Source organism: Sparus aurata, chromosome 13 (genome assembly GCF_900880675.1).
Source record: "Sparus aurata chromosome 13, fSpaAur1.1, whole genome shotgun sequence".
Taxonomy (NCBI): Eukaryota; Metazoa; Chordata; class Actinopteri; order Spariformes; family Sparidae; genus Sparus; species Sparus aurata.
In genome coordinates this window covers 30,894,408-30,920,389 of record NC_044199.1, presented here as the reverse complement: position 1 = coordinate 30,920,389, position 25,982 = coordinate 30,894,408, and the positions used below count along the sequence as shown (strand labels likewise).

The 25,982-nt window shown below is 42.9% G+C and overlaps 1 protein-coding gene across 1 annotated transcript in view; it reads left to right on the top strand.

The window, feature by feature from the left end:
* The window catches only part of LOC115593816 (polypeptide N-acetylgalactosaminyltransferase 10-like), a 76,372-nt gene that overhangs the window by 1,278 nt on the left and 49,112 nt on the right, over nucleotides 1-25,982 (top strand). The window contains exons 2-3 of the mRNA XM_030437505.1: nucleotides 19,831-19,933; nucleotides 24,333-24,471. Coding sequence (XP_030293365.1) covers nucleotides 19,831-19,933; nucleotides 24,333-24,471 — 242 coding nt within the window. The remainder of the gene's footprint in view (nucleotides 1-19,830; nucleotides 19,934-24,332; nucleotides 24,472-25,982) is intronic.

Below are 25,982 nucleotides of genomic sequence, written 5' to 3'. Positions count from 1 at the left end.
TACAATAGATTTGGATTCTGTTGGTTTGTCTGTGAGTCAAAGTGTGTGAGCGAGTTCTGATAAAAAAAGAATACCTCTTTTTCACTTTGGCACTTTCAGGATGCCGCGAGTTACGAGTGTTGGAGGAGTTGTGGAGGATATTTGTCGGGGTTCGAGCACCGCGTGTGCGTGATCAGTCGTTGGTGTTTAAAAGTGAGCAGAGAGCTTCCAGATAGTCTGCAGAAATCGATGTTCCATCACTGGGATGTTACAGCCCACTGGATGTGTTTCGGCGTCTCCCTGCAGCAGAAGAATGCTCTGATTCAACCACCGTCAGTGATTCATCGTTCTTACACCCTTATATCACATCTGGCGGGGTGGGTGGGGTGGTTGGGGGTCGCTGACATCATCGGCAGGTTGTCGCCAGGTGTCTGTTTTATACTGTATGTGTGTGAGAAGAAACGCCAACTCTGACTCGCAGCCGAAGTGTGAAACAGCCACTTGTTGCACTTTAAAACGAGCTGAATATGATAAAGAGCTGCGCCGTCTCAGTTTGCCTGAGCGACCGGATGCAGATTCAGCAGTCTAAAATGAAAAGGACACCACTGGAGGCGGGTCATTCAGCCAGCGTACCCCCTCAGAGCCGAGCAGATGAGACATATTGATTGATAAGGCCTACAACTGACTGATTGATTTAAGGTCTTCAAGGCTCGATCCTGATGCAAGAAGTTTTCTCCGTTTCGTAAAGAAATGCATTCAGCATCTTCGGGAGAAGGAAAAAAAACATTCCTCACTGCCAATCAGTAAAGCCACAGCCTTTCGCTCGTTTTATATTGATTTATCCAATATGAGAGTCGTTCCTAAGAACACCTTTGTGCCGCACTATTATGTGTCGTAGAAATTGAAATTGCATTGCGGTTGTTCTCTCAGGTGCTTCGTAAGGGGGCAACAAATTTCATTTAACATCCGGAGAGAACGTTTCCCGTAGATTGCTTTTAATATCCCCCGAGATCTCAACTGCGTAAAAGGCTAATTGTGTAATATGTCTTTCGTTTCTCCGTACAATTGGAACGGTAAGAGAGTGAGATCATATTTGTATTTATCGTGTTTCAGTAGCGGTTATAGACTCCTGGAGGATTTTCACGAAACAAAGTGAAAAGAATGAAGTGATTTTTGAACGCGGCCGTCTGCAGAGGAAGTCAAACAAAGTGGCTGGAGAGGAGGTGGAGCGGGTCGTCGGCTAATTGCAGGTTTGGCAGTTTTAATCCTTGCTCCTCCCCTGCGCCGCGCGACAAAATGTTCTTCAGGCCAAACTTTGAGCCTCAAATTAGTCCCGGCGGTCGGGCCAGCAGCTGGCACGGCGTCGCACTGCCGCCGCTGTGTGAATAGGATGCAAATTGCGAAGTGCTTTGGATGAAAGTTTGTAATTTAACCAAAGCTTAATCATTTTATAACAGCGATTTGTGACAACTGATGTCGCCGTGGAGCTAATTACAAAAATCACATTCTGTTGTTTGATTCGGAGGGTTTTGCTTCGTAGCTGGTTTACACAGGACGGAATGCTGCGTCGCCTCCTTTTCGAGCGGTGTTATTACGTCTTTGTACGCCGGCTGTGCAGAAGACTGCTGAGAGAAAAACATGATCACACCTGATACAGACGCTGTGATGGATGGATCTCTGGTAATTAGACTCGAGCTGCAGAAGAGAATTCTCCCGGGCCCGATTGATGCAATGTTTTGGGGGGAAAATATTTGAGACTGTGAGAGCTTTTTCATTCACGTCTGAGTGATAAAGCCTCCAGCAGCATCAGAAGTAATAACTGCAGGAGGAATGAAGTCAGGAGGCCTTTTTTTAACATCAACGACGTCCATGTTGGGATGAGATCACGGCGCGATGACTTTTCACATCGATGGTCGCTCTTAGTCGACGCTGAAGCATGAACACGATCGTTCCACAAACTAACAAGCATTTATTTAATTCTTCTTCTTCTTATTTCAACGCTTCTTTATATACAAACAAGACTTAAATCACAATATAAAGGTTCAAAACCGCCAACGTAACACCAAAGTTTGAGGACAGTTTGCGCTCAGTCCATTGAAAAGATGCAGAAAGCGGTTCCGCCAGCATTAGCGTGTACGTGATGGATATTCAAGGTTCACTCGTAACTGGACTGTGTACTGTAGATTCAAATGAGAGAAGAGAGTTCAAGCAGCTTCAACACCAGAGTATAATAAAATGGCTTGAAAGCCTTCAGGCAGAATCAAGACGACCGTGTTATTGATTGTATCGGCTGGAGGAAAATTGAAAAACCGGAGCAGTGAATATCTTTTTCATTTCGCATTTCATTACCTTGACACCACATTGTGAAGCTGTTAAGTTGTATTTATTGGAGCTAGCAGAGGATGTTGAGTGGTTGGACTTGGTCATTGTTGTGAAGTAGGAAATTGGTTACACACCAGGCTAACATTTGTCAGTTTGGTTTTTTTTTTAGCTTCTGATACAACACTAAACCTCTTTTACGCGGCTGGAGACCGCGAGCATTCATCTCCCCGCTCTGTTTTGTTTTTTTCTTTCTCTTCACTTGTAAACTTTTAATAGCAGAAGACGAATGAAACGAGAGAGAAATGAGAAAAAGGGAAGAAACAATATGTGTGTTTGTGTTCTGTGTTTGAGTGCTCCCTGTGGGCTGTTATGGCTTCACTCAAGTAGATAAAAATCAATACCCTCATCCCATTCAGCCTTTTTCCCACATAAGTCTTGTTAGAGACATTTGGAGCGGATATTTTGTTCCCCTGGTTGGTTTTTCTGTCTGCTGCTTCGCCTTGTAGACGTCACAGCGCTTAAACCACCAGAATAAGATCAGAGTGGATTAAATACAAACAGAATGAGCTGCGGTCGCGTTCACGCACAAAACTCCGCCGCCGATGCGCTAGATGAAATGGAATATAAATGAGCGGCATTCATAAATATGTTGTTTAAAGATGTATTCACCGCGGGGAATTCAGGCAGGAGGCTTTTTTTCTGCACTTGTTTTTTATGGTTGCACTTTTTTTCACCACTTTTTTTTTTTTCTGCTGCTTTTTGCCCCGGAGCATTTTTAGCTCCAGGAATTTTTGCAATTTGCGATTCTCCCTCGAACTCCGGCAGCGGGTCGGTCTGGATTCGCAGCAGGTACGACGAATTCCAACAACAACATCCTGTCATGCCAGATGAGTGTCAAAAAAGTTTCCGAAAACATCCGTTGAAACTCGTCAGACTACTCCTGCAGCTTAATCCACTCCTTAATCCGCCAGTGACCCACATGCTCGGCGTGTTCAGGAACTCATAGAGTCTCCGTCATTGATAAATGCATCGTCTTCCAACGCTCTGAAGCCCGGCGTTTAGAAATGTATCCGCAAAACAACGATCTGCCGAACCAAGTGACGTCAGTTTGAGACTGCGTGTCAACGTTTCCGCGTGTCGAACCACTTTGTATTTTTGAGCAAGTGACCACGACGTTTCAACATCTGAATTGCTCGCACCGCAGGATATTTTAAAAGGAGAACTGGAACAATTGCCAGTCATATTTGCAGCAACATTAAACTGCCATTCAGGACATTTCCAGCTGTGTTTGTGCTGACAGAACCAGCCGGTATGTTAAGACACAACATGGCGTTTTCCCGACCCTAACCAAGCGGTTCGCGAAACTCACACCTTCTCTCGTCTGGGTTCTTATTTTGTACATTTTGTTTTAATGAAGTATTCCTTCTACGCAAATGTTGCAGCGGACGTTGAGGTTGGAGAGAGCGTGACCGCCTCGCACAAAGCTGCTCTACGTAGACTGAAAATACGTAAGAGGGAGTGAGAGGGACACAGTTTGTCTGAGAGTTGCTGATGAACTTATTTTTTTTAACGCAAGTTTTAATAGTCTGAGAGAAAAAGAAAGGAGAGGACGGCAAGCGTGGGATGTTTTTCATCCGTTATCAGAATCAGGTCGTTTATATCACATTTAATACATCATTTCTGGAACTATAATAGATCATCAGTGGATTTTCTTGCCAGGGTTGCTTGCGGCGTGGAGAAAATAGAACAGACCCTGAAACCATCGCTGCAAAAAATGGTGAGCCGGGGCCGATCAGCCTGAGAAGCCTGATTGAATAGTGTGGGCTCATAAAGGAAGCCTCCTGTGCGTCCCCCTCAACTGGGAATGTGAAAGGAAGACGCGAGCGGGAGATTCAAGGATTGAGGAAACGCATTTACTAAGTGAGACGTCCTCGCTCACTTCCGTGTCGTTTTGAGAGCGATGCCATCGCTCACCAAGAACGGCATCTCAGCTAATGTGAAGAAATGATTTAGTATCGACTGCTGTTGCATAACCGGTTGTAGATCTATTGTCTGCTTTTTGAATAGTCAGCAGGATCCCTTTCGCTGACCCATCAGATCAGACCACCGACGGAACCGACCGGACTGATGGGACACCTGTGGCTCTGTCTCCGTCCGAGGCCGCCCTCTCTCCGCGTTCCTTCATCTCCTCCGAGATTCATTCAAGGAAATTGGACCTCAACTGATTTGTGGGATCGAGCTGCAGGATGGAGGAGCGAGGATGGGAGGAAGAATAATTAGCTGAATGAAAAGCTCTCATTGTTGAGCACGTTGAACTTCTCGCCACACCCCACAATCAGTGAAATGAAGCCGTCGGCTGATTAAGATGTAGCCAGAAGTGTGAAATTGTTCCGCGTTTCAGCCTGAATGGAGCCCCGCAGCAGCGCTTCTCCTGCATTCAGTGCGAGAGCTGAGCTGTTTTTATAATAATGTTGCGAATATTAGATTTTCCCCAAGTTTTGCTGTGAGACGAGGTGAGAAGCGAGGAAGCAAAAAGCTTCTTTTTTCCTTTTTTAGCTGCTCTTACTTAAAGGAAAATGGCCTCGGGCTACATTGCACACAGCGGTGCGGCTAAATGCCTTTCAGCAGCACACTGACAGCTCTTTGTGTTCAACCAATTTATTTGCTCCTCTTAAGCATACTGAGCATTGATCGCCGGGGCGGAGGGAGGGAGTGACCCATCTCTCCGGCTCCTCGGCACAACGCAGCACGACTCCGGTCAGTCAGAGCCGAGTCAGTCTGCTGCAGATGGGGAGATGTACAGGATGGAGGGATGCTGAGGGAGGATTAGGTGAGTCAGTGTCCGCCACATTGTCCCGTAGTCGCCCCACGTTGAGTAGAGCTAAGAAGCACCAAGCAGGGACGATGACAGACAGACAGGACTGCCACTGCTACTTCCTGTCATGTGACTCTGAGCTTCACTTGCAGCCCTCGAACTATGACACTGACGCAAGGGACGCAGTTGGTCGAGGTCATCATCGCAACAACGGCAAAATACATCATTTGTAACTTCCCTCCTTCTCAGCGACACTCGACAAGAGTTATAAACTGAACGCTCGAGCCGAATTTAAAGATGTGAGACACAAAATCATCATATCTGTCAAATTTGGAGCACAGGTTTGTTAAAATCAGTTGTTTAGTCGTGGTAGGTGTTTTACTGAGAGCAGTCCACGGCACACCTGCGCACTAATCATGCTGGTTAACCAGCACCTTGATATGCAACACCTGTCAGGTGGGTGAATTATCCTGGCAAAGGAGAAGTGCTCACACAAGGACTTGCACAAAAAAAATAAAAAATAAAAAAAACTGTCTGGGAACCAGCATAGACCAGCACCAAAACACAACATATGCTGGTCTTGCTGGTGTCTTGAAACCTTTGAAATATTCACTGGTGCAATAGCGAAAAAAAGCAGATCTGGTGTTGCTGTACGGCCGAGGTTTGGGTCAGTTTACAGAGATTATACTCAGGATTCCTACAGCTGCTCGAGGTCTCTCTTATGTCCGCGTAAACAGATTTTGGATTTTGTTTTTGGGAGGACAGTGTTTTTTTTTCTGATCTGCCGTATGTATTATTCAGGTCTAAACAACAAAAAAATACACCATGTAAGAAAAACATTTGTGTCATTAAACAAATCAGGAGGCAGAGAGTGAACTTTGTTGATCCGCTACTCTAGATATATTGCAGCGGTGGACATGTTTCCAAATGTCGTACTCTGAGAGAACAGCAATAATGGAACACATCCCCTGAAGAAATACACAACACGTTTCCACAAAAAAAAAAGCTGATTCACTGTGAAGCTGAATCGCGTCCAGCTCTGCGTGTGAAGTGAAAGACGTCCCCTTTCGCACGTCCTAAACTCGCGGGGATGAAAACGCAGATTTCTCCAGCGTGGAGTTAAAATGAGTCCTCTAAAAAGCTTTGTGCGTTACTGAAGTCTGCTGGCCTGTGCAGCCGGCTCAGAGCGCTGCGGCCTCTCTGTCGGCTTCGCCTCTCGCTGGGAACAGACGGGAAGCTTCTCTTTGAGCTGGCAGCACAACGGCTCAGCACTTAATTGCCACCGTGCACTATTTCCATCCCGTCGTTCCCCTGTCCTCGTCCCCCTCAGACGTGATAATAAAGAGCTTATTTGAGCAGCTCGGCTGGGTTTGGACCGGTGCCAGCGGGAGGCTGTGATCCTGCAGGTCCATCACAACATGCTTATAGCTCGTGATGTGTGTTTGTGCGAGTCTTTGTTGGCAGGGAAGGCAGTGTGCACCTTGTTGTTCTCCTTGAGGTTGACTTGGAGGCTCTGTTCAACCAGCGTTTTTCTGTGAAGCCTTGTAGCGTCCCAGATGGTTCTAATGTGCTGAGGTTCTGAGAGGCACAAATACCCTGACCCCGACCAGGGCATGTGAGCGGAGCGGAGCGTGCGGGGAGCGGAGCATGCGAAATATAGTCGGAGCGCAGAGCGGGTTTTAATCCAAAGGCCAGAGCGATGGTTCCGTTTCGCTCCAGTTCCGCTCCGATACCGCTCTCCACGAGTCTAGGGCATGCGCAAGTCCACACAGACTCACGTGTGCCTTCAAGGAGGTCATTTGTTGAGAGATGGAGTTTGTAAAATATTTGAAAAGCAAACAGACAGGTCATATAGGTGCAACGTCAGGAATTGCTCCTTCTTTTAAATTTGAGCGAGCGTGGAGCGATTTCACCGGAGCTGAATGAAGTTTTAGGTGAGCGGAGAGCGGTCTTTGAGCAGAGCTGTCTGGTTTAACTTCGAGCGATGGAGCAAAGGAGCGAAGGAGCGAACACCCGCGTAAGCGGGGAGCGGAATTTCTCGCCGCTCCGCTCCGCTCACACGCTCTGACCCCGACACAATAAAGGGAAACTGAATTGTGCTTTTTGAAAATAGTGGAAAGCGGCTTCTAATAATAAGCACGAATAATACTGTCATCTCGTTGTCGCTTGTCCTTGCGCCCAGTTGACACAATGCAGCGTCCCTCTGCGGCTCAGACGGGCTACACATGAGAGCTTTCTGTTGTTCAGTCGGACGGACAGTTCGTCTCAGCCTCTCTTCGTATTGTACCCGTATGAAACCTTCAAAACACGGTCCTTCAGCATTGAGTTTAATCAGTGCGTTTAAAAGTTCAAGGAAGGAAGCTCTACCGCTCTGAACCTTCAGGTCAGCCTCGCAGTATTCCGCCCGCAGGCTTTTAAAGCTCAAACCGTCTGTAAGCGGAACTGTGGGAATGTGTATCAAAGTGTGCAGCAGCAGTAATTTGAGTGTAAACTCAGATATTTGCATGTTTCCTGCTCCGTATCCGCCAACAAGTGTTATTAATAACCTTTAAGCTGTTTGGGCGCTCTGTGCAGTCTGTCAGCAGGTGATAGCAGGCCCGCTGTCAGCTGGAGGTGTGTTTGTGTGCAGCTCGCCCTCCTCGGTGTGTGTGTGTTAGTGCGGTCCTTTCTTTTTATTTGTGCACAAACACATCCGACTGTGTGTTTGCCCTCTTAGAGTTGTGCCGCTCGGCGAGTGTGTCCTTGACCGTCTTCTTCGCCTTTCATTTGTGTGCCAGTTTATATTTGTGTCAACAGATACAAGTTATAAAACACTTATTGAATATCAAGCAGACTCTAGCCTTGAGGTGAATTGACGGTGTTGAAAGTTGGGTCGCGCCCGTACACAGATATTTGACGATAGCCTTGATAATAATCCAGTGCAGATGTCACGCCTCGTCGATTTTTCCTGTATTAGTTCATGTGGTTTCCTCTCCGCTATTCATTAAGTGTTCTTGTTCTCTTTGTATGCTTTTTTTATCAAAAATGTTTTTACTGTCATGGTTACAGTCTCTCTTTCCACATCCCAACACTCCTGTTTGCCAAAAAGAGGGGCACAAAATGCAGTCAACCAAGTTAAAGATCAATTTGACTGACATTTAAAAAAAAATCTCTAGAGATAGTGAAAATAGCGTAATCGTAAAGGTGTTTAGCCGTCATGATAATGTAGTGGAAATCTGATCTGAACTGTATTGAGCGTGCAGAGGAGCTGGACAAAGAGGAGGAGGACGGCAGGCAGGAAGTGCAGTGAATGAAGTGTTATCCTAAAGACGGGGTACAGAATAAGCTAACGAGAGGTGAGGTGCAGGTGGAGAGAGGTGGAGAAAACAAAGGTGAGGGCAATGAGTGGGAGAAACAGGCAGTGGGGATGGAGATGATGGGCTGGGAAAAAAAAAAACATTAGGAACAGGGAAGAGCTAATGAGACAGATGTTAGACAGGTGTGAAGGGGAAAATCAGGCTGGTGACGAGCGCAGGAACACAACGGGGAAACAACAAAAGACACCACAAAACCCCAGAAAACACACAAGACATAAATAAAAATGACACTGAAATGACAGGACCATGACACGAACACCACAATTCACATTTTGCAACAAGGAGTTTCTCTCTATATGTCCTTGTTGGTACAAAAACATGAAACCTCTTCCTCTCTTGTAATTGACAGAAAGAGATAAAAAAAAAAAAAAACAGTGTTGGATGTGACATCTTCTGGAAAGTTAGACCTTTCGCTAGAAGGGCTGCCAAAAAAAAAAAAAAAAAAAAAGCCAGTGGGTGCGGCACCTTTTTTTTTTTAGCAGAACAGCTGCACTTTGACTGCCTCGTGGCACTTTTTCATTGCTGTCGGTGTTATTAAGGGAAAAACAACAACAGCAACAACAACAACACACCCTGCAATGTCCTTGTGTCGCATCCTTGAGCTCATTACTGTGATTTAATAGTTGAACTTGCAGGGAGCAGGATCCTTCATCTCGACACCCTCTTTGTCTAAACTAAAGGTCCACAGATGGAGGGTGTTATTTGCTGCACAGATTGCAAAACCCCCTTGAGGTGCATTCTGGTTTGTGATTCTGGGATACATAAATAAAACTGACTTGGCTTGACGTCTGGACATATCTCTGGCCGTTTCACGGAAGCAGCAGGTGGTCCAAACATTTTGTGACACCGGTGTCCACATCACGATCCATCAGTCTGTGAGCAGAGAGTGCGAGAGCGCAGGAGGCGGAGGACTCCACCAGTTCAGGCCTCTCTCCGGTTCTCTGCCTGCCCTCTCCCTCTCAGCAGGACTCCTGATAATGACTCCTTTTGGGAGATAATGGACTGTGCAGTGGCCTCGCTGAGCTCCTCATTGAGGGGGGTTTAGAGTGCCTCGCTGCGGGAGCATCCGGGTGGAGGTCCTCCGCCTCGAGCTCACGTCTGGCTCAGACAGGATGGAGAGCAGATGTCTAGAGGGATTTGCATCTACAAAAGAACAGGCCAGTTTAGCCCAGAAGAGCGTTCATATGTGCTGCTTCTCTGAAGGTGTCGTCCAACATTATGGCAGAAGGAATCCACAGAAGCTGACTCATTATGTATGTTTAATGAGTCACGTGGGCTGATATTATTGCTCTGCCTAGTAGAATGTTTAGTGATAAAGGTAATTATATTTTTATGTAGCAGTTTTCATAAACAAGTGCTTTACAAAGACAGAAATAAAGAGAGGCATTGGCAGATTACACCATTAGGATTCGCACAGTAATAAACCAGTAATATGTGATTTACTAAAACATTAAAAACAGATCAAAATGCAGGACTGACCAGTTACACATACAACCCAGTTACCAGAATAACTGTTGGCAAAGTACATTTCTGCAAAACTAAAGCTAAAAAAAAGCACAAAACCATTTCATTTGGGTTAAGGAAAAAAAGTGTTTTGGCTGCCACAAGCAAGGCTGGAGATGTCCAGAGGTCTCGTTAAAAAAACAACCGGTTCTGTCACCAGAAACACGGCTGGAAATTGTCCTAAAAATTATCCTGTGGTTTCACACTTGTCCTCCACCTTCTCATATGAAAGTCATACAATTAACATGTACTGAGAATGTGTTATGACAGATATTGCACATTTTCCCTGGAGACTGAGTTGTCCACAGTTATGGGGACCTGACTCCAAAAGGCCTCGATCTCCCCTGATTTTTAACCTCGACTTAGGAATATCTAACTCTCGAGCTCTTTTGGAGGATCTGCATGGTTAGGCTTGCTGCAGAAATTTTAACTAGCTGACGTTCAGAAATGTTGTATTAAGTGACAGGAGAATACAGTCAGTTACAGTAATCCAAGCAGGGTGTACAGAAAGCATCTTTGACAGTTTCAATATTATCTAAATTTCAAGAAATTACAAAGTTGCAGTAAGCACATTGAATGAGTGATTTAAAAAAAAAAAAAAGTTTGACCAAAGACAATACTGAAATTTCTACACTTGTGTTGTTACCTTTAAAAAGATTTGACTGAGAGGTAACATATAGTTAGGGAATACAAAAGGGTGGAGGACTGAGCCCTGAGGTACTCCATAGGAACAATGAAGGGTCCAAAATCATCAATGGCCACATAGTTGTAGAGAGATACAATAAAAAACAATCTGAAGCTGTACCCCAACAACCAACCCAGTGCTAAAGATGTTCGATTAAGATCACATGTTATACCATGGTCTGGGTGAATACTCGATTCTGATTGGCTGCAGGGTGTAGGTTAAAAAGTGATATACGGACACCTACTAAGTAGTTCCAGTCAAATTGACTGTTCACCGCTGTAAATCAATGAGCTAGCTGGCTTATCAAATCTGAATATTTTATTTCCAGCACTGAGTGCAGTCTTTCAGTCTTTCAGTGTCTTATCCTCTGAACACCACAGGGTGGCGACTGTAACACACAAGCTGCAGAAAGTTCACTTCCCCTCTAAACTTACTGATATGCAAATAATCTCACATCCCGTTCGCTGTTCAGCTCTCTGCTTCAGGCTGCGGCCACAGTAACGTTACACACGGCGGGTCATTTGTTCGTGGAAATCTTGCTATTGATTTGGGGACAATGACATGACTGGTTAGCTAGCTATTCATGTTAGCTAGCATACTGTCAAATTATATTTACTGTTTGTCAACCGTATGCAATGTTATTGACTTGAATCTTGCTAGCATAGCGTTAGCTTTCTGGCTCATCGCTGAGCGGACTAGAATATCTCCAGTTGCCAAGTCGGATCTAAGGTCTGTCCTATTTACTGGAGGAGTGAACAACGCTTCCGTTGCGTAAGAATCTTACGGGAGAGTAATGAGTGTTCCAGGTATTAGTCAAACCCTCAGGCGTTACCAGGGAAACTAAGTTATGGCTTGTGAAAAACGTTATATTTTGATTGTAAAACGCATGAAAATGTAAATTAATGGTCCGAATTTCTTTTCTTTGGCAAGTGGCCATGGTATAAACGGGATAATGCCCTTCGAGGTGTCCATTAACAGAAATGAATCGGACTTCGCGGAACTTTTGCGGTTCACGCCTCCGCGTCGTCCGATTCATTTCTGTTAATGAACACCTCGTCGGCCATTATCCCTTACGTAATCTGTATGAAAAGGTGCAGCAAGATCTAAAAGTAATGAAACAGATTTAGGTGAGATACATAGTAGGGACTGACTTTAATGGAAGCAGATAATTCTTTGCTGACAATTGTTAGCCATAGCAACTTTTAAAGATTAAAGTATGTTGGTGTATTTCAGCTTCTGTGGACTTCTTCTGCCATCTCTTGGCAAAATAATAAAACCAATGACTGATTCTTCTTCTGATTTTCTACACGGCAAACAGAACATTTTCTGGCCAGAGTTGTGAATGAATATTAATGAATTGTCCTGAAACTTCTCTCTGGCCTGGCCTCTCACTGCACTGAAGCAGGAGTGGGTCAGTTAGTGCAGGCTGAAGTTTCTCGTTCTTAGAAGAGGCAGACAGGGATTTGTGGGCCTCCAGCACAGATTGACTTGTCTGTGAAGTGTCTGAAGTTTGAGGAGGAGGTGAAGCAGGGGGATGAGGTGGAAAAGAAAAGACAGGTAATTGTGTCTCTGGGGCTGGAGGTGGATCTGTCTATGATCTGACAGAACAGGAAGGGGAAGAAAAAAGAGCAGAAAAAGCTTCCTTTTCTCACTCAGCAGGAGGAGAGGAAACAGAAAAGGGAAGTATTGACCCAAGGTGGTCTGATTCATCCTCCTCCGAGAATGAATGGGCTTCTCTGTTCTTATCAGACTTTCTGCACTGCTGGTAATACCGGCTTCTCCTCCATGCCAAACAGAGCCAGTCCAATAGTAGTCCTCTATCTCACCTTGTTCACTCTCCTCTTTGTTCAGTATAACTGATTGGAAAGCAGGTGGAGACAAACAAAGTGTTGTCTGTTCCGGAGCTGGTTGCTGCAAAGAAGAAAGAAATCCTGCCGTGCAGAAGTGCAACAACCTTTGGAGCTGCTTTGGATTGTGAGTCGTCAGCTTCTGTCAAAAAGATATCAAGCAGCTTTCGCAACGAGAACTGTTTTCCTTTAAACCATTTTTTTTAAACTTTCTTTCTCTGATTTGTTGTGCAACAGTGTCACAATTTGATAAATAGCCAAATTATCTCAGTGTAAACACAGATAATGACAAGAAATAGTTTAGTTTTTTTGCTGTGGGTGGTTCCAGTTGTTTCAGAAACCACGCCAAAACCTTTCATCCCACTGATTTAGCAGTTGATTTCATCCAAAGCGACTACAATAAGTGTGTTTAATCATACAAATACAACCCAAATGTTCATCAACTTCATCAAACAAGCAAGGTGGACAGGCTGGGGCGTTTGGTGTGACCATGTCCTGGATGTAGGATCAACCATTGGCCACATACGGCAGGTACCAGTGACAAAATGTGCGTCTGTTCATGTGATAAAGCTCTTTAGTCGCCATAGTAATTATGACAGGAGCAAACGAGAAACTGAGCTGATGACCATTTTAACCACAGTGTTTTTATTTAAGTATTTACTTCTACACAAACCCATGATCTCTTCTCTATCCTAACCGTGTCGTTGTTGCGTCGGAACCCAACCAAACCTTTCACACCACAATGCTCTTTTTTTTAATAAAACAACAATTTGTAGCAGTTTTAGAAGGAACAGACAAATGATGGCGCCGTGCTGATCCAAGAGAGGCGTGAACAAACAACACGTTTAATTGTTTAATTACGAGGGCTTGATGAGGAAAAGGCGCGTCGTTGTTCCCTAAATCAAAAGTATTTATCCCCAAGAGAGAAGAGTCTGTCTTATGTTTTTTAGCACAAGATAAAAGGGTGATAAGTCATGTATGATGGAAAACATACCTAATGAAATGGTGAAATATTATTATAAATCATATTTCATCAAAAAAAGTTGAAGAAATTCAAACGTGATTTTGCAAAAGCGTGTGACCCGTGGGCCAAGGATAAAAATTTGATAGTTGATAATGAATGTCTGCGCCAAATCTAATATAAATTTAATGATATACTAAAAAATGTGTATACAGTATTCATTAGACTTGTACAGTCAGTGAATACATCTTGCATGCTTTCCTGCTGGACGTTGAACCGACAGGATCTCAGGTATTATTAATGCCACTTACGACTGATACAAAACGACTTAGTGTAAAGTCATGTCAAGGCCGAGAGGAAATCAGAGCTTCACTTTGTGGACAGTTCTCTGGAGATAGCGCCAGCTGTGGCTTATACTCTGAACACCACCATACACTGTGCATCTCCTCTTTCACAAATAGAATCACAAACTTGTTCAGTGTTGTACTTTTGTCATTTAAAGTACATCGCTGACTTGGCAGTTTGGTTATACTCTTCACTCTTCTGTAATAAAGCGTAACAGTGAGGAATGCTTAAAAAAATATGATAAATAAAGTACAGAGAACAATAGAATCAGTGTCCCTGGGGTATATATTCAGAGAGACTGACCGTGTTGAACTGGCTTCAGCTGCCTCCACAGTGCTTGAATGGAAAATGTAAAAGGTACAAGTGAGACCTCAGAGGTCGCTGGCACTTTTGCACTCACTCTTTTCTCAGGAGAGAAAGTTTTCTCCCTTGTTCCGCCGTACATCCACTGGAGAAAAGAGCAGGCTAAGGTGACTCTTTTCAGAAAAAGGTGATGCCTCAGAGGTTAGCATGGCATTTCAATTCATTGTGGCTTTCATTGGTTCCTGAGGTGTTAAAGACCTTTTCAAGTTCGGTCAGGTGTGAGGTGGTAAGACATTTACAGAAACCAGTGAGAGACGGCACAAAATGGCCGGCAGACATGCTGAGAATAAGAGGTCAGAAGAAGAGTTGAAAAATGTGCAACAGGGTAGATTTTTAACACTCAAGCGTTGCTGATTGTTCGCTCAGCTCCACCAGACCTAGTTACTGTTGCTTCACCCGTCAAGCTTTCTCTTCCTGAATGTTACCTGTGCAGTTTATATTGACTATGGCGACAGGTGAACTAAACTTCAGCAGGATTCTCATTTGTAGGTAACTTCTGCAAATATTGTCAGGTGAAAAGGAAACTCCCAACGGCCCATTTTATCAGCTGGAGTTAGCTAGCTTAAAGCTAATGGAGGCTTCATTAGTTGGTGACAATACCCCTTCAAGGTGACTTCATAATGTTCCAGGCTTTGAAAATGAAAAATCACTTTGATTGATTAACACGCTGCCAACACGATATATTAAGTAAAGTTCAATAAGTAATAACTGGCATCACTTTACTGGAACGGATGTTTTCCATGTTAACAGGATTAACTAATCCTCTTTCTGAGAGTGAGTGGTGCAGCATGTGATTCAATCATTAAGATCTAGCTTAGCGACTTTTGTGAATAGCCTGTTACTAACACTATTAGCTTAGCCCACTTGGCTAACACTTCTTAAGCCTTGAAAACTGATACTGATACTCTGTTACTGAGGCTAGTTCTGCTTATGGATAACAGTTACATTTTTTCAGCACATTTGAAATCATGTTTGTTTATAGAATTTAATTGCTTTCTGATTTGCAATCAATGTAGTTTGCTTCGTTGTCCAATACGGAAAGATTGACTGTTGAGTCTCATTGCTGAGTTGTATTTGATGACCTGGAAATGAGGCTCACCAACCATTATCCTTCTCCAGAATCGTTCACTTTCCCTTTAAATGCCAGCTGCTGTCTTCAAAAGGTTTTGAAGTATGGGAAGTTATGATCCTCCAAACCGCCAAGCCTAGTAATGGTTACAAACTATGATCGGACAATCACTGTCTGGAGGACACAGAGTTGTAAAAATAGTCCTTTCTCTGTCCGTGGTGCTGAAAGAGACAAACCCAGTCTGCGTTTTGGCAGTATGTCACTTTCTTTTTAACACACACACACACACACACACATACACACACACACACAAATCCATAAAGAGACTTCATTGTGTACTTCATAATGTTTATCCCCACCCCGGGACAAATACTTTGTGAGCAGCAAACATTAGATGAATAGATGAATAGGCTGTTAAAAGGCTACATGAAAGTTAATTAGTGATCACTCACACAGGTGAGATTGTCCACTTCCCTCTCCCCCTCTCTTTCTCTTTCCCTCTCTCTCTATCTCGGCCTTGAGCTGAGTGTTTTTCCCGAAAAAAATATGAATTTCCATCGAGGCCAGTCACTCACCTGACTCACTGCTTTGTAATTAATGATTGAACAGTTGATGGAGATAAAACATGGGCTGCGTGGCTGACTGTGTAGCTCCTGTCATGCCCTATTAGCTAGTTTGTGCTGCACCTTGAATATTGATGGAAACGGAGTAGAAAAGTGCCCGGAGCAGAAATTTGTTTGTGGCAGCGTGAAGTCTCGTCCTGTGATGATGGCCATTAGGAAGGAAGCAGCAGAGCACACAGCGGGGAGGCAGAGGAAGCACAAAGACAACGCTAAAGATGGCTGTGCTGACTGTTTGTTTTTACCTATTTGTATAATGCAAGTGCCACTTACACCTTCTTTTATGAGGTGGGTATTGTTGATCTGGTTGATGCAACACAATACATGCCCACAGAAGTGTAAATTTACTCTTTTATTTGACTTCCTGGAGCACCTGCCTTGTTGAATTGGATTTGTGTCAAGTGTTTGAGCAGATGAGAAATGGTAAGGTAACTTTTGTTTAGTGAGGTGGCCATATCCATTGCCCTCCACTCAGTCTTCGCATACCTTGAAAATAACAACATCAGAATGCTGTTTTTTTAGTTCAGCTCTGCCTTTAAGACATTCTCCCCCATGAAACTGATTGTATTGGGAAACTAGCACTCTGGGCTTGAGTACAAAACCCCGCAACTGGATATTTCTTCACTTCCTCACAAACAGACCCCCAGACAGTTCGGATTGGCAGTCGCACCTCCTTCACTCAGCTGCTCAGCACCGGAGCACCCCAGGGCTGTGTGCTCAGCCCCCTCCTGTTCATACTGTACACCCATGACTGCACTCATTAAGAAATTAAGATAACTCTGTTGGGACATTTGCAGATGACACCTGCATCATTGTCCAGAGAGCTCATTTTGGGAGTCAGTCTAGCAGAGTGGTGCACAGAGAACAATCTACTGTTCAACATCAGAAAAAAACATGGAGCCGATTGTTGATTCTAACTAAAAAAAAGGAGGCAAAGACTCACCTGTCTTCATCAGTGGAGCTGAGGTGGTGAATAGTTTCAGGTTTTTTATGACTTTTTATATATATTCCATTATACAACCCTTACTGTAGTTGAGGCGTTGTGACACACAAGAGAAATAAGGGTTCGGTTTGTTAAAAGGTTTGTTTGTACCTTTTCAACAATACATTTATTTACTGCTGTATGATTGATTCCTGTATGTTTGAGATAAAATTCTAGTTCTGGTAATTGATATGTTGTAATTGATACCCAACTGAGACCGAAACATCGACGTTGTAAATTGATCTGATTTGGTCAATGTGCATAATCAGACCTGGCTTTGCAACCGCCCTCCAAATCTGGGCATGAATGGAGGTCAGGTGCTGCACAGTTTTGGTGGAGAGGTTTCGATTAAGCTTCAGGATTTCTTGTTCTGCATTTTCTTGATATTCATCAGCTCTCGTTTGATTTCCACTGTAATCTCAAGAGAAAAAGTTCTCCCTTTAGCTGTGCACTGCTGTGATGCAGAATGACAGGAAAAACTGAATTGAACTGAATTCAATTGGAGTGAAATGAATTGAATGAAAATGAATGTGCCTCTATGGTGGGGAGGAAATGGATGTTCCACTAGAATGCTGGGTTAATGTGGTGTCCAGTCTCATTTCGTGCATATTAGTGGTGAGTGATTACGACAGCTTTTCTGGGAGTTAAATTCCCCCGGCTGTTTGTTCCCTGGAAGGTCCTCTACATCTGCTGGCACAGTCACTTCCTTTTTCACGGAAATACACAGAAGAACTCTCGCTTCGCGTCAGATCCAGTGTGACACACTGAGAGGAAATATGATGCAAGAAGAGAGGAGAGAAGGATGAACTTGTAGGGCAGTTGTACTAACACTTCACCTGATAATAGAAAACTTAAAAGGTTTAACAACAACATAAAAGGATGGCAACCTTTGGCTCTCATTTCAAGGCCGATTCTTTTGAGGTAAGCTGTTGTTCTTGCAGACTGCAATCAATGCTGAATAAATCTCTATCCTTCATTTCAGCTCGCAGGACTCTGCTGCTCATGTTCAATGACCTCCTCGTACAAATCATTTATAAATGACCACATTGCTGATACCACCAATCAGAAGAATTAGCTAGTGGTAGGTGACACAGAACAGGTCAGGGCAGGTGACTGAGTTTCCACAATTAATTGAACTTGGAGAGGCAGAGAGTGGTTGAACTCACTGACCTGGGTGCACCAGAGCAGGCATTAGAAAACACAAATCCTGCTGTAACTTACAGCAATTCTTCAAACTACTACTTTTCCTGATGCTGACATACGTAGGAATTAATTGATTTTAATTTGTTTGCCTGTTGCGGTTGTGTTTATTGTTGCGTGTATTCTCATTTTGCAGAAGTTAAATGAATACAACAGTTGAGGGTAAACATGACTCTGACATGCTTTATTCGTAAAATACATCTTACGCTCGGCTTTGCTTTTGAGGTTTGCCTCTTATTTGTGCTCTTATTGAGAGCGAATTGTTGAAGTCAGGATATATTTGATATAAATGATGTAACGTATAAGTGAGTAATTTACTTATGTGTCGTGACTTACGTTAGTGAGTAATGTCATGTGTAGGTCACGAGACTGAGCGCTGTTTTTTTAACCCACAGTCTGATCATTTTCTAAACCTTACCAAGTAGCTTTTGTGCCTAAACCTAACCAAACCACAGCAGTTTGATAAAGTTGATAACAGTCAAAAAACCGCTATCTTGACCGCATAACCCCTTCATGTGTCTCAGAGTTTGAAACTTTGGGTTATTGAATAAACTGTTGGAAATCCTCAAGTAAAGTCAAAGTACCTCAGAGTAAATTGATTTAGTTACTTGCACCATTGACTAAATGTTTTCCATCCAACACTTCAGAATTGTGCAGTCAGTGTATTAATCGTAAAACAGGGAGATGTGCTGACTGGAAAAACACTTCAGACACCAGTATAATATTACGATCAGCATATAGTATATACTGTATACAATTAGAGTGTATTATGGGATGTGGACATAGTATCTTACTCTGGTTTTATACAGGATTGGATGATATCTGAAATGTCACAGGCTGGAAGCAGCTCCTGCAGGAACGAACACACTCACATGAACACGCACATTTTCATCGCTCGCCACGGTGGTTTGTTTGACTGTACTGTGGTATCAGCTAACGGCCTGGTTAATAGCATTCTGTGCAGTCAGACGTGTCATTTGTATTAACAACATTCCACTAATTGTATCCTCCCATGGAGCTAATTAATTTACCGTTGTGCAGCGATCCTATAATATCTTGAGTCACTGAAAGTCATTTCCAAGCGCAGAGAATTTCATAAATGGCTGCTTTTTTTGCATTTTAATGCTGAGCAGAGAATAATAGCTTGTGGTGATGAGGGTGTGTGTGTGTGTGTGTGTGTGCATGTGCTTAACGGCAGTGAAATTGAATGTGAATTGAATTGAATTTTCTAGATGTCATACAAATAAAATGTGTGTGTAGCCCGGCTGTCAGCAGCACACTTCTGGAAGAAAAGTGACACTCCTGCAGATTTTGACTGACAGCGAGGAGGAAGATGACTTTTTTTTTTTATCTACAACTGTGAGCTATATCTTTTATTCAGGCAGTTGAATTAAAAAATTCGAATAGATAACACTCATGGATAAAGTTTATATTATCCAGGTGTCTTCCTGTATTGATACTTTTTAATATCAAAGACAGTGACAGTATATTCTCTTAGACATTTTACTACCTGGGATCAGGATGTTTTCTTTCAAGGGAACATCACAAGATAACTCAGAACTCTAATATAAAAGAATAATGTTCTTAATTTTCATCAATACTTCAAGTTTTCACCGGTGCTTCTCGTGCTCTAACACCTTAATATCCAGATAATGTGATCTGACTAAACTTTGGAGTGTTTGGTCGATGGTATATTTCCACAAATTAACAGTCAACAGCCATTATAAAGACATGATGGAAGCCTTAATGGTTTGTATTTTCTTTTGTCCGTGTGCTCCTGCAGGGGTTGAACCAGATGAGGAGGGTCGCCCAGGTGGGCCTGGACGGCGTGCGGCGGACAGACTGGCACGACTACGAGGCGATGAGGAGGGACGCCGCTCGCTCAGGTTCGTCCAGACTCTCTGCTGATGCTGCTGTTTTGTTTGGCCGGTGTTTGTTGAGAACATCTGCTCTGTTTCAGCATATGGTCAGACACACACACACACACACACACACACACACACACACACACACACACACACACACACACTGCAGTTCAGCCTTGTCTTTTTTTGGTTTCTTAATTCCTACCAAGTGGATTTCTCTCTCTCTCTGAGGCAGTGTGGATCAATTCTCTGTGTATAGTTCTGAGTTCATAATTAAACACAGTTAATCTTCTACAATAAGTATTGATTCAGCTCCAGGCCTCGAATGGGAAACATACCTCTGCCTTTTTACTACAAATGCAACAGATTTAACAGGCTTTTGTTTGGTATTAGGTTGTACTTAAGTGGAAATTGAGCTGATTTGTGAGAGAGTAGCAGTGGGGTTTGAGACTCTAAACAGACTAGCTGTCATAATAAATGTTACCATTGTTTGTTTCTGCAAAACATGGACATGTTAAGTGTCTATCATACATATCACATCATCAAAGACAGAGTGACATCGCTCAGTTGACATCTGTTTGAGGATGCTTTCTAAAATGGAGAAAAAAAGGAGGAAAAGTTAGCAAGCCACAGATACGTTAAAATGCGTTTGTGTCATAGGCTGCATACAGTGATGATATCTGCAAAACCTTGGAGGCGTCAGGGCCAATGACAACGGATCAAGTCCATGCTTAGGCTTTTGTAATTGTGAAACCGCAGCATATTTTTAAGCACAGTTTCGAGTCGTGTTTGTGGCGAACAAAACAATGTATTTTTCTCTAAAAGTCAGGCCGTCTACTGTGGTGTCTGTCGTGACAAAACCATGTGTCTGTAATGAGACCTTGGGACAACTGCAGTCCTGTTCATGGCGACCAAACCGGGTGTCTTAACAAGACTTTGCAGCATCTTCAACCGTGCTTGTGGCAAAACAGTGTCTTTAACAAGAACTTGGAACATCTCCCGCCACATTTGTGGTGAGCAAAATAGGTCTTTTAAGCTAAAAAGTAGACTTTTCTGAAACCTAACTAAATGTGTTTTGTGCCTAAACCCAACCAGAGCATGAGCACGGCGAGAAGAGAAAATTTAACCTAAAGAAACAAAACTGTGGCATAAAGAAAAAAGAAATCTACAGTATGTTCGTTTGTGCTGCTCCACAAGATCATACAGAACATTTTTTTTTTTTTTTGAGCACCATTGAGGGAACCAAATTTAGAGAGCATTGTTGCGAAACAAGGGGAGCTATTTAAGGCTCCACTTGTTCCAGAAGTAAGTGTCTCATTCATCTTGTCAGCTGACAGTGATAGGTGACTCACAGATAGGTGACTTACAAATAAAGCATTTCTACCGTGTGCATGTGAAGGAGCGCCTTGTTGAGTCACCAATAAAAAAGATTATTATAATGTTCACACTCCTCACCTCAGGCAGACACTAACAGACCATCAGAACCTCAACCAGCCGCCTTCAACATTTTACAGTTTTTACCCCCAGGCAGTCCCTTACATGGTGATTTATTGATTTCTTATTTTTTGTATGTATGCTTGTATGCTTGTATGTTATGTGATAACTGTGGCCAGAGGCATTATGTTGTCGAGTTGAATGTCCATCTGCCTGTCCCAATATTGCGAATGTTATATCTCAAGAATGCCCTGAGGGACTTTCTTTAAATTTGGTACGAACACCCACAATGACTCAAGAATGAATTGACTAAAATTGGGTGGCCAAAGGTCAAGGTCACTCTGACCTCCCAAAACACCTTTTTGTCCATGTTGTTTTACACAAATCCAATAGTAAAAGAAATTATGAAGTTTTGGTGGTATAATATTAAGTGCTGAGTTAGGGCACGGCATGCATTTCATTACATTTAAATGCAGTGGCATGCACAGACTTTTTGAAGGGCAGTGGCGAAAAGAAGGGCACTTTAATGCACGTTTTGGCTCCCAAGAGGGCACTTTATCACGCGTTTTGGCTCCCAAGAGGGCACTCTTGTTTTGGCCCCCAAGAGGGCAGTTTATCATGTTTTAACCAGCCAAGGGGGCAGTTTAGTGTGTTTTACTAACCAAGAGGGCACCTTGGCACGCTTTTTTGGCTCCCAAGAAGGCACTTTAGCAAACGTTTTGGCTCCCAGGAGGGCACTTTAGCGCGCGTTTTTCAACAATTGGGCCACGAGGGGGGGGGCAACTGCCCTCCTGCCCCCCGCGCTAAATTTGCCACGCTAAATTAAGGAAAGCAAAGTATTATCTCTCAGAAACAGTTGAAAAAGCCATAATATAAACCAAAATTACTGATGAATCATCCAAGACAGTCATGTGTAAGTACGCTGAGAAACACTGACAATCACATATAAAAAAAATAAAATAAATGATGATCAAATTGGAATTCAGATTTGGAAAAAAACTTCTTGAACCAGCGTCACCGCCCACTTTGTAACTTGATAGCTGTGTTTCATTTGATTTATAACACAAAATGACACACTTGTGCCGTTAGACGTTAATCAGAAAACACTTCACACTCGAAACCTGCTGAGAAATACGTCAAATGAATTTGAGACACAGCTTGTGTTTGCATGTTTTAGCAGACTGAGTTTGAATGGCTTAAGCGCATAAACAGAGCGTGGGAGTCGGTCTCGGCGCCCAAATCTCTGAAAAAATACTCAGCACATGCGACCCCCACTGCTTCAGAGCGGCATTCAGACCTCAGTGCATCCCAAAACTGATGAGGGGTTGAAATGTGTGCTCATATAAATGTGCGTACACGGTCCAAAATGATGAGAGCTCCAGCAGCGAAGGAAATGTGTGTTTTCAGAGAGGGATTACAGATGCCGCTTAATTCACTGAGGAAATCTGTAATTCAGTCAGAAAAAATCCTGTAAGCCATTTTTCAAAAAAATGTTTGGTTCATATTTGCCTGAGGAGGGCTAGAAAACATGATTTAAGTGATCTATACAACTGGTTTATTATGCTGGAAAAAAAAAAAAAGGTACAACATTAAGTCGAAGAGTTTATCTCTGAAATGAGCCATTAAAGTGAGGAGTTATTCTCCACAGTTATTACCTTCAGGAATATAGACGGATCATTTCTGCCTAATGGAACAAGGCAGCGCACTTTAATTTGAGGCTCTCCTTTGACTATAGATCAGCCTCACGTACGCATCTCTGTGTGTTTGTGTGGAGTGCATTGGTGAGTGGCTAATGAAACATGCCGCACGCTGTTATTTGATGCACTCTCCTGAAATGAGCTCAGATTTGTTATTTTTTCTGCGATCGGGTGTCATACATGGAAGCTAACAGCTTTATCTGTCGGGTGAAGCTTAAAGTAAGATTACCATATTATAAACTACTTCTGTGTGCTTCCACGTAACATATTATATCAGACCATACAAATATGTAGTAACATATGAATTTAAAATGAGCTGTTCACTGAAAAAAAAACTGCTGCATAACCAACATTTACACTGATTAAAGAGGTTTGTTTTCTCTCTCAAGTAGCGAGCTAATCATTTCTTCTTCATGTGTGACCAGCTGACTCAATATTTGTGTAGCATCCATATTTACACGATCGATATCTGTGTTTTTTTCTTTCAGCCCACTAAACGATGTTCCAAGTATAAAAGGTAGCAAAGAAATTGGAGCTCATTTTTGATATCAGTCGAACAGCACATTTGTGAAATAGATCAGCTTGGGACAAAGGGATCTTTTCATTTCAAATTATATACAACATAATTCTCAGTACTACATTCATATGTCATCATGCTGAATGAATGAACGCAGGTTTGGTTCAATCCACAAATCATCGGCCCATTGGTCTTTATACAGCCCAAGATAATTGTTAGCAAGGTACGTTCTGAAAAAGCATCGATAAGTTCAAACTTTCTTTATGCTGCAACATTTCTTTAGGTTCATTAGGTGAGTCAGGTTTAGGCACAACAACTTGTTTGGGTAGGGTTGGAAAAAACATCATGTTTTGGCTTAAAATGCCTGTTTCACTCAGCACAAACTTGGCTGGAAGTGACTTGAGTTCTCGTTAAAAACACCTGGTTGTGTTGTTGCAAACACGGCTGTAGATGGTCCGCCTACCTGTCCAAAATATAGTGCTTGGACTGGGAGGTTTCCTTAAAAATATCCAGTAATTCACACTTATAAATGGCAAAACACAGACTTGAACAGCCTGTAGTCTGCCTGGTTCATCCCATATACATAGCTTTCTAGTTGGCCTGCAACAGATTGCTCTACTATACTATAAAATCTTCCAGCAAGCCTCACAAGGCTCCAAACCTAGTTCCCCCACTATACCTAACTTTGGAGTCTAAATTTGCTTATAAAATACTGTTGAAGAGTTAGTGTTTCTTACAGACCTCGATGTGTGTGTGTGTGTGTTTGACGCAGGTAACGGTGAGCAGGGGAAGCCGTTCCCTCTGACAGAAACGGACCGGGTGGACCAGGCCTACAGGGAGAACGGCTTCAACATTTACATCAGCAACCGGATCTCCCTCAACCGCTCCCTCCCTGACATCCGCCATCCAAAGTGAGTCCTGTATCTGTGTGTATGTGTGTGTTTGTACTTGCACATAAGTACTGCGTGATGTCCAGTCAACACTGAAAGCACCGACTCGGCGGCAGAGTTACACTTCACCAGACATTTGTATTATTTCGGTAGATTGCAAGAATGCAACATTTTAATTCAGAGATGTTCATTCATATGTTCCACTCATGATGTGTCTTTTAGTCTTCTGCCAGCATCTCTTTTAGGTCAGTTCTCCAATTCTCTAGTGAAGCTGGTGAAAATGCAGAGCCAAGATGAAGAAACACGTTGAAAGTAGTAGAAGTAATGGTAGTAATAATAGAAGTTGCACAAACGTGTCTTTTCAATCCCTGCAATCAACTCTGTGATATTCAGAGTTATGATTAAACCTGATCTGGTGGTAAAGTAAATACTGTAACTTCACTCAGTGAGAAGCTGAAGTTATGAGTCTCTGTGTATTCACATTGGTGGCAGCAGCTGGTCACAGACACGTTTGGTTCAGTATTTGTCGAGGATTACTGCCGCTGCAACCAACAACCTCTAAACCTTTTTTTTTTCTTTTTAAGATTTAGAATTTCACTGTCAGAAACCAGCGCCTGTCCAGACTCCTGTGAACCGTGCGCGCCTTTCCAATTTCAGGATGACACTGCAGAAGGCCTTTAATCACAGCTTTTCTTTATCCTGACAAGAACTTTTCTGTGACACTTGACCTTCCCTTCCCTTTCATGTGGAAAGCAGCTTAGAACGCTTCCTGTGTGCCTCTCTGTCCTCAGAGCCTTTTATTCATAGTTTATGAAAACAGGCCTTCGTCGACCTCATACATCTCCTGCCAGGACGCGTCTTGACTGACAGGTGCTCTATGCAGCATCTCAAAACATTTACACATAGTTAGCTAGTTTTTTTTTTTTTTGGGCCTTTTCAGTTCTACAGCTGACTGATGTAGACACATGCAACTATATGAATCCTGGTTTTAGGGCCGCCTTCTCCCAGCCGTTGTATCTGATACGTTGACGTATTAACACAACGTTGAATCTAATATGCCCACGAAATAAAACAAGTTTAGATTTCTGTTCTAGCAATCTATGAAAATTAGGGTATTATTGGTAACATAATGCAGTTACAATTGACATATTTAAACATATAATTTCATCTTCAAAACTTAAAAAGAACGTTGTCTTAATGTAAGTCATCGACCTGGAAGTTTCATTGTGTTCACTATTGGTTGAAATTTCTGTATGTGTATGGAAAGTCCTCCAAACTAAATGACAGAATTAATGTCTCATGACTGCCTTCTGAAATGACTCATGAGCATTTTTTATTACCTGGTGCCACGGCCATCTTTTGTCAGGTATTCCAGTATGCATATAAGAGCAAAAGGAAATAATTGATATGTCCGCGCTCTCATCTGCTGATGCTGTCTTTAAGTGTGACAGCTGACATGTTGACATGACAGCCGCTGTAATCACAGTCGTGTTCTAGTGTGACTGTAATTGAATTATTAGCATGTAAATAGG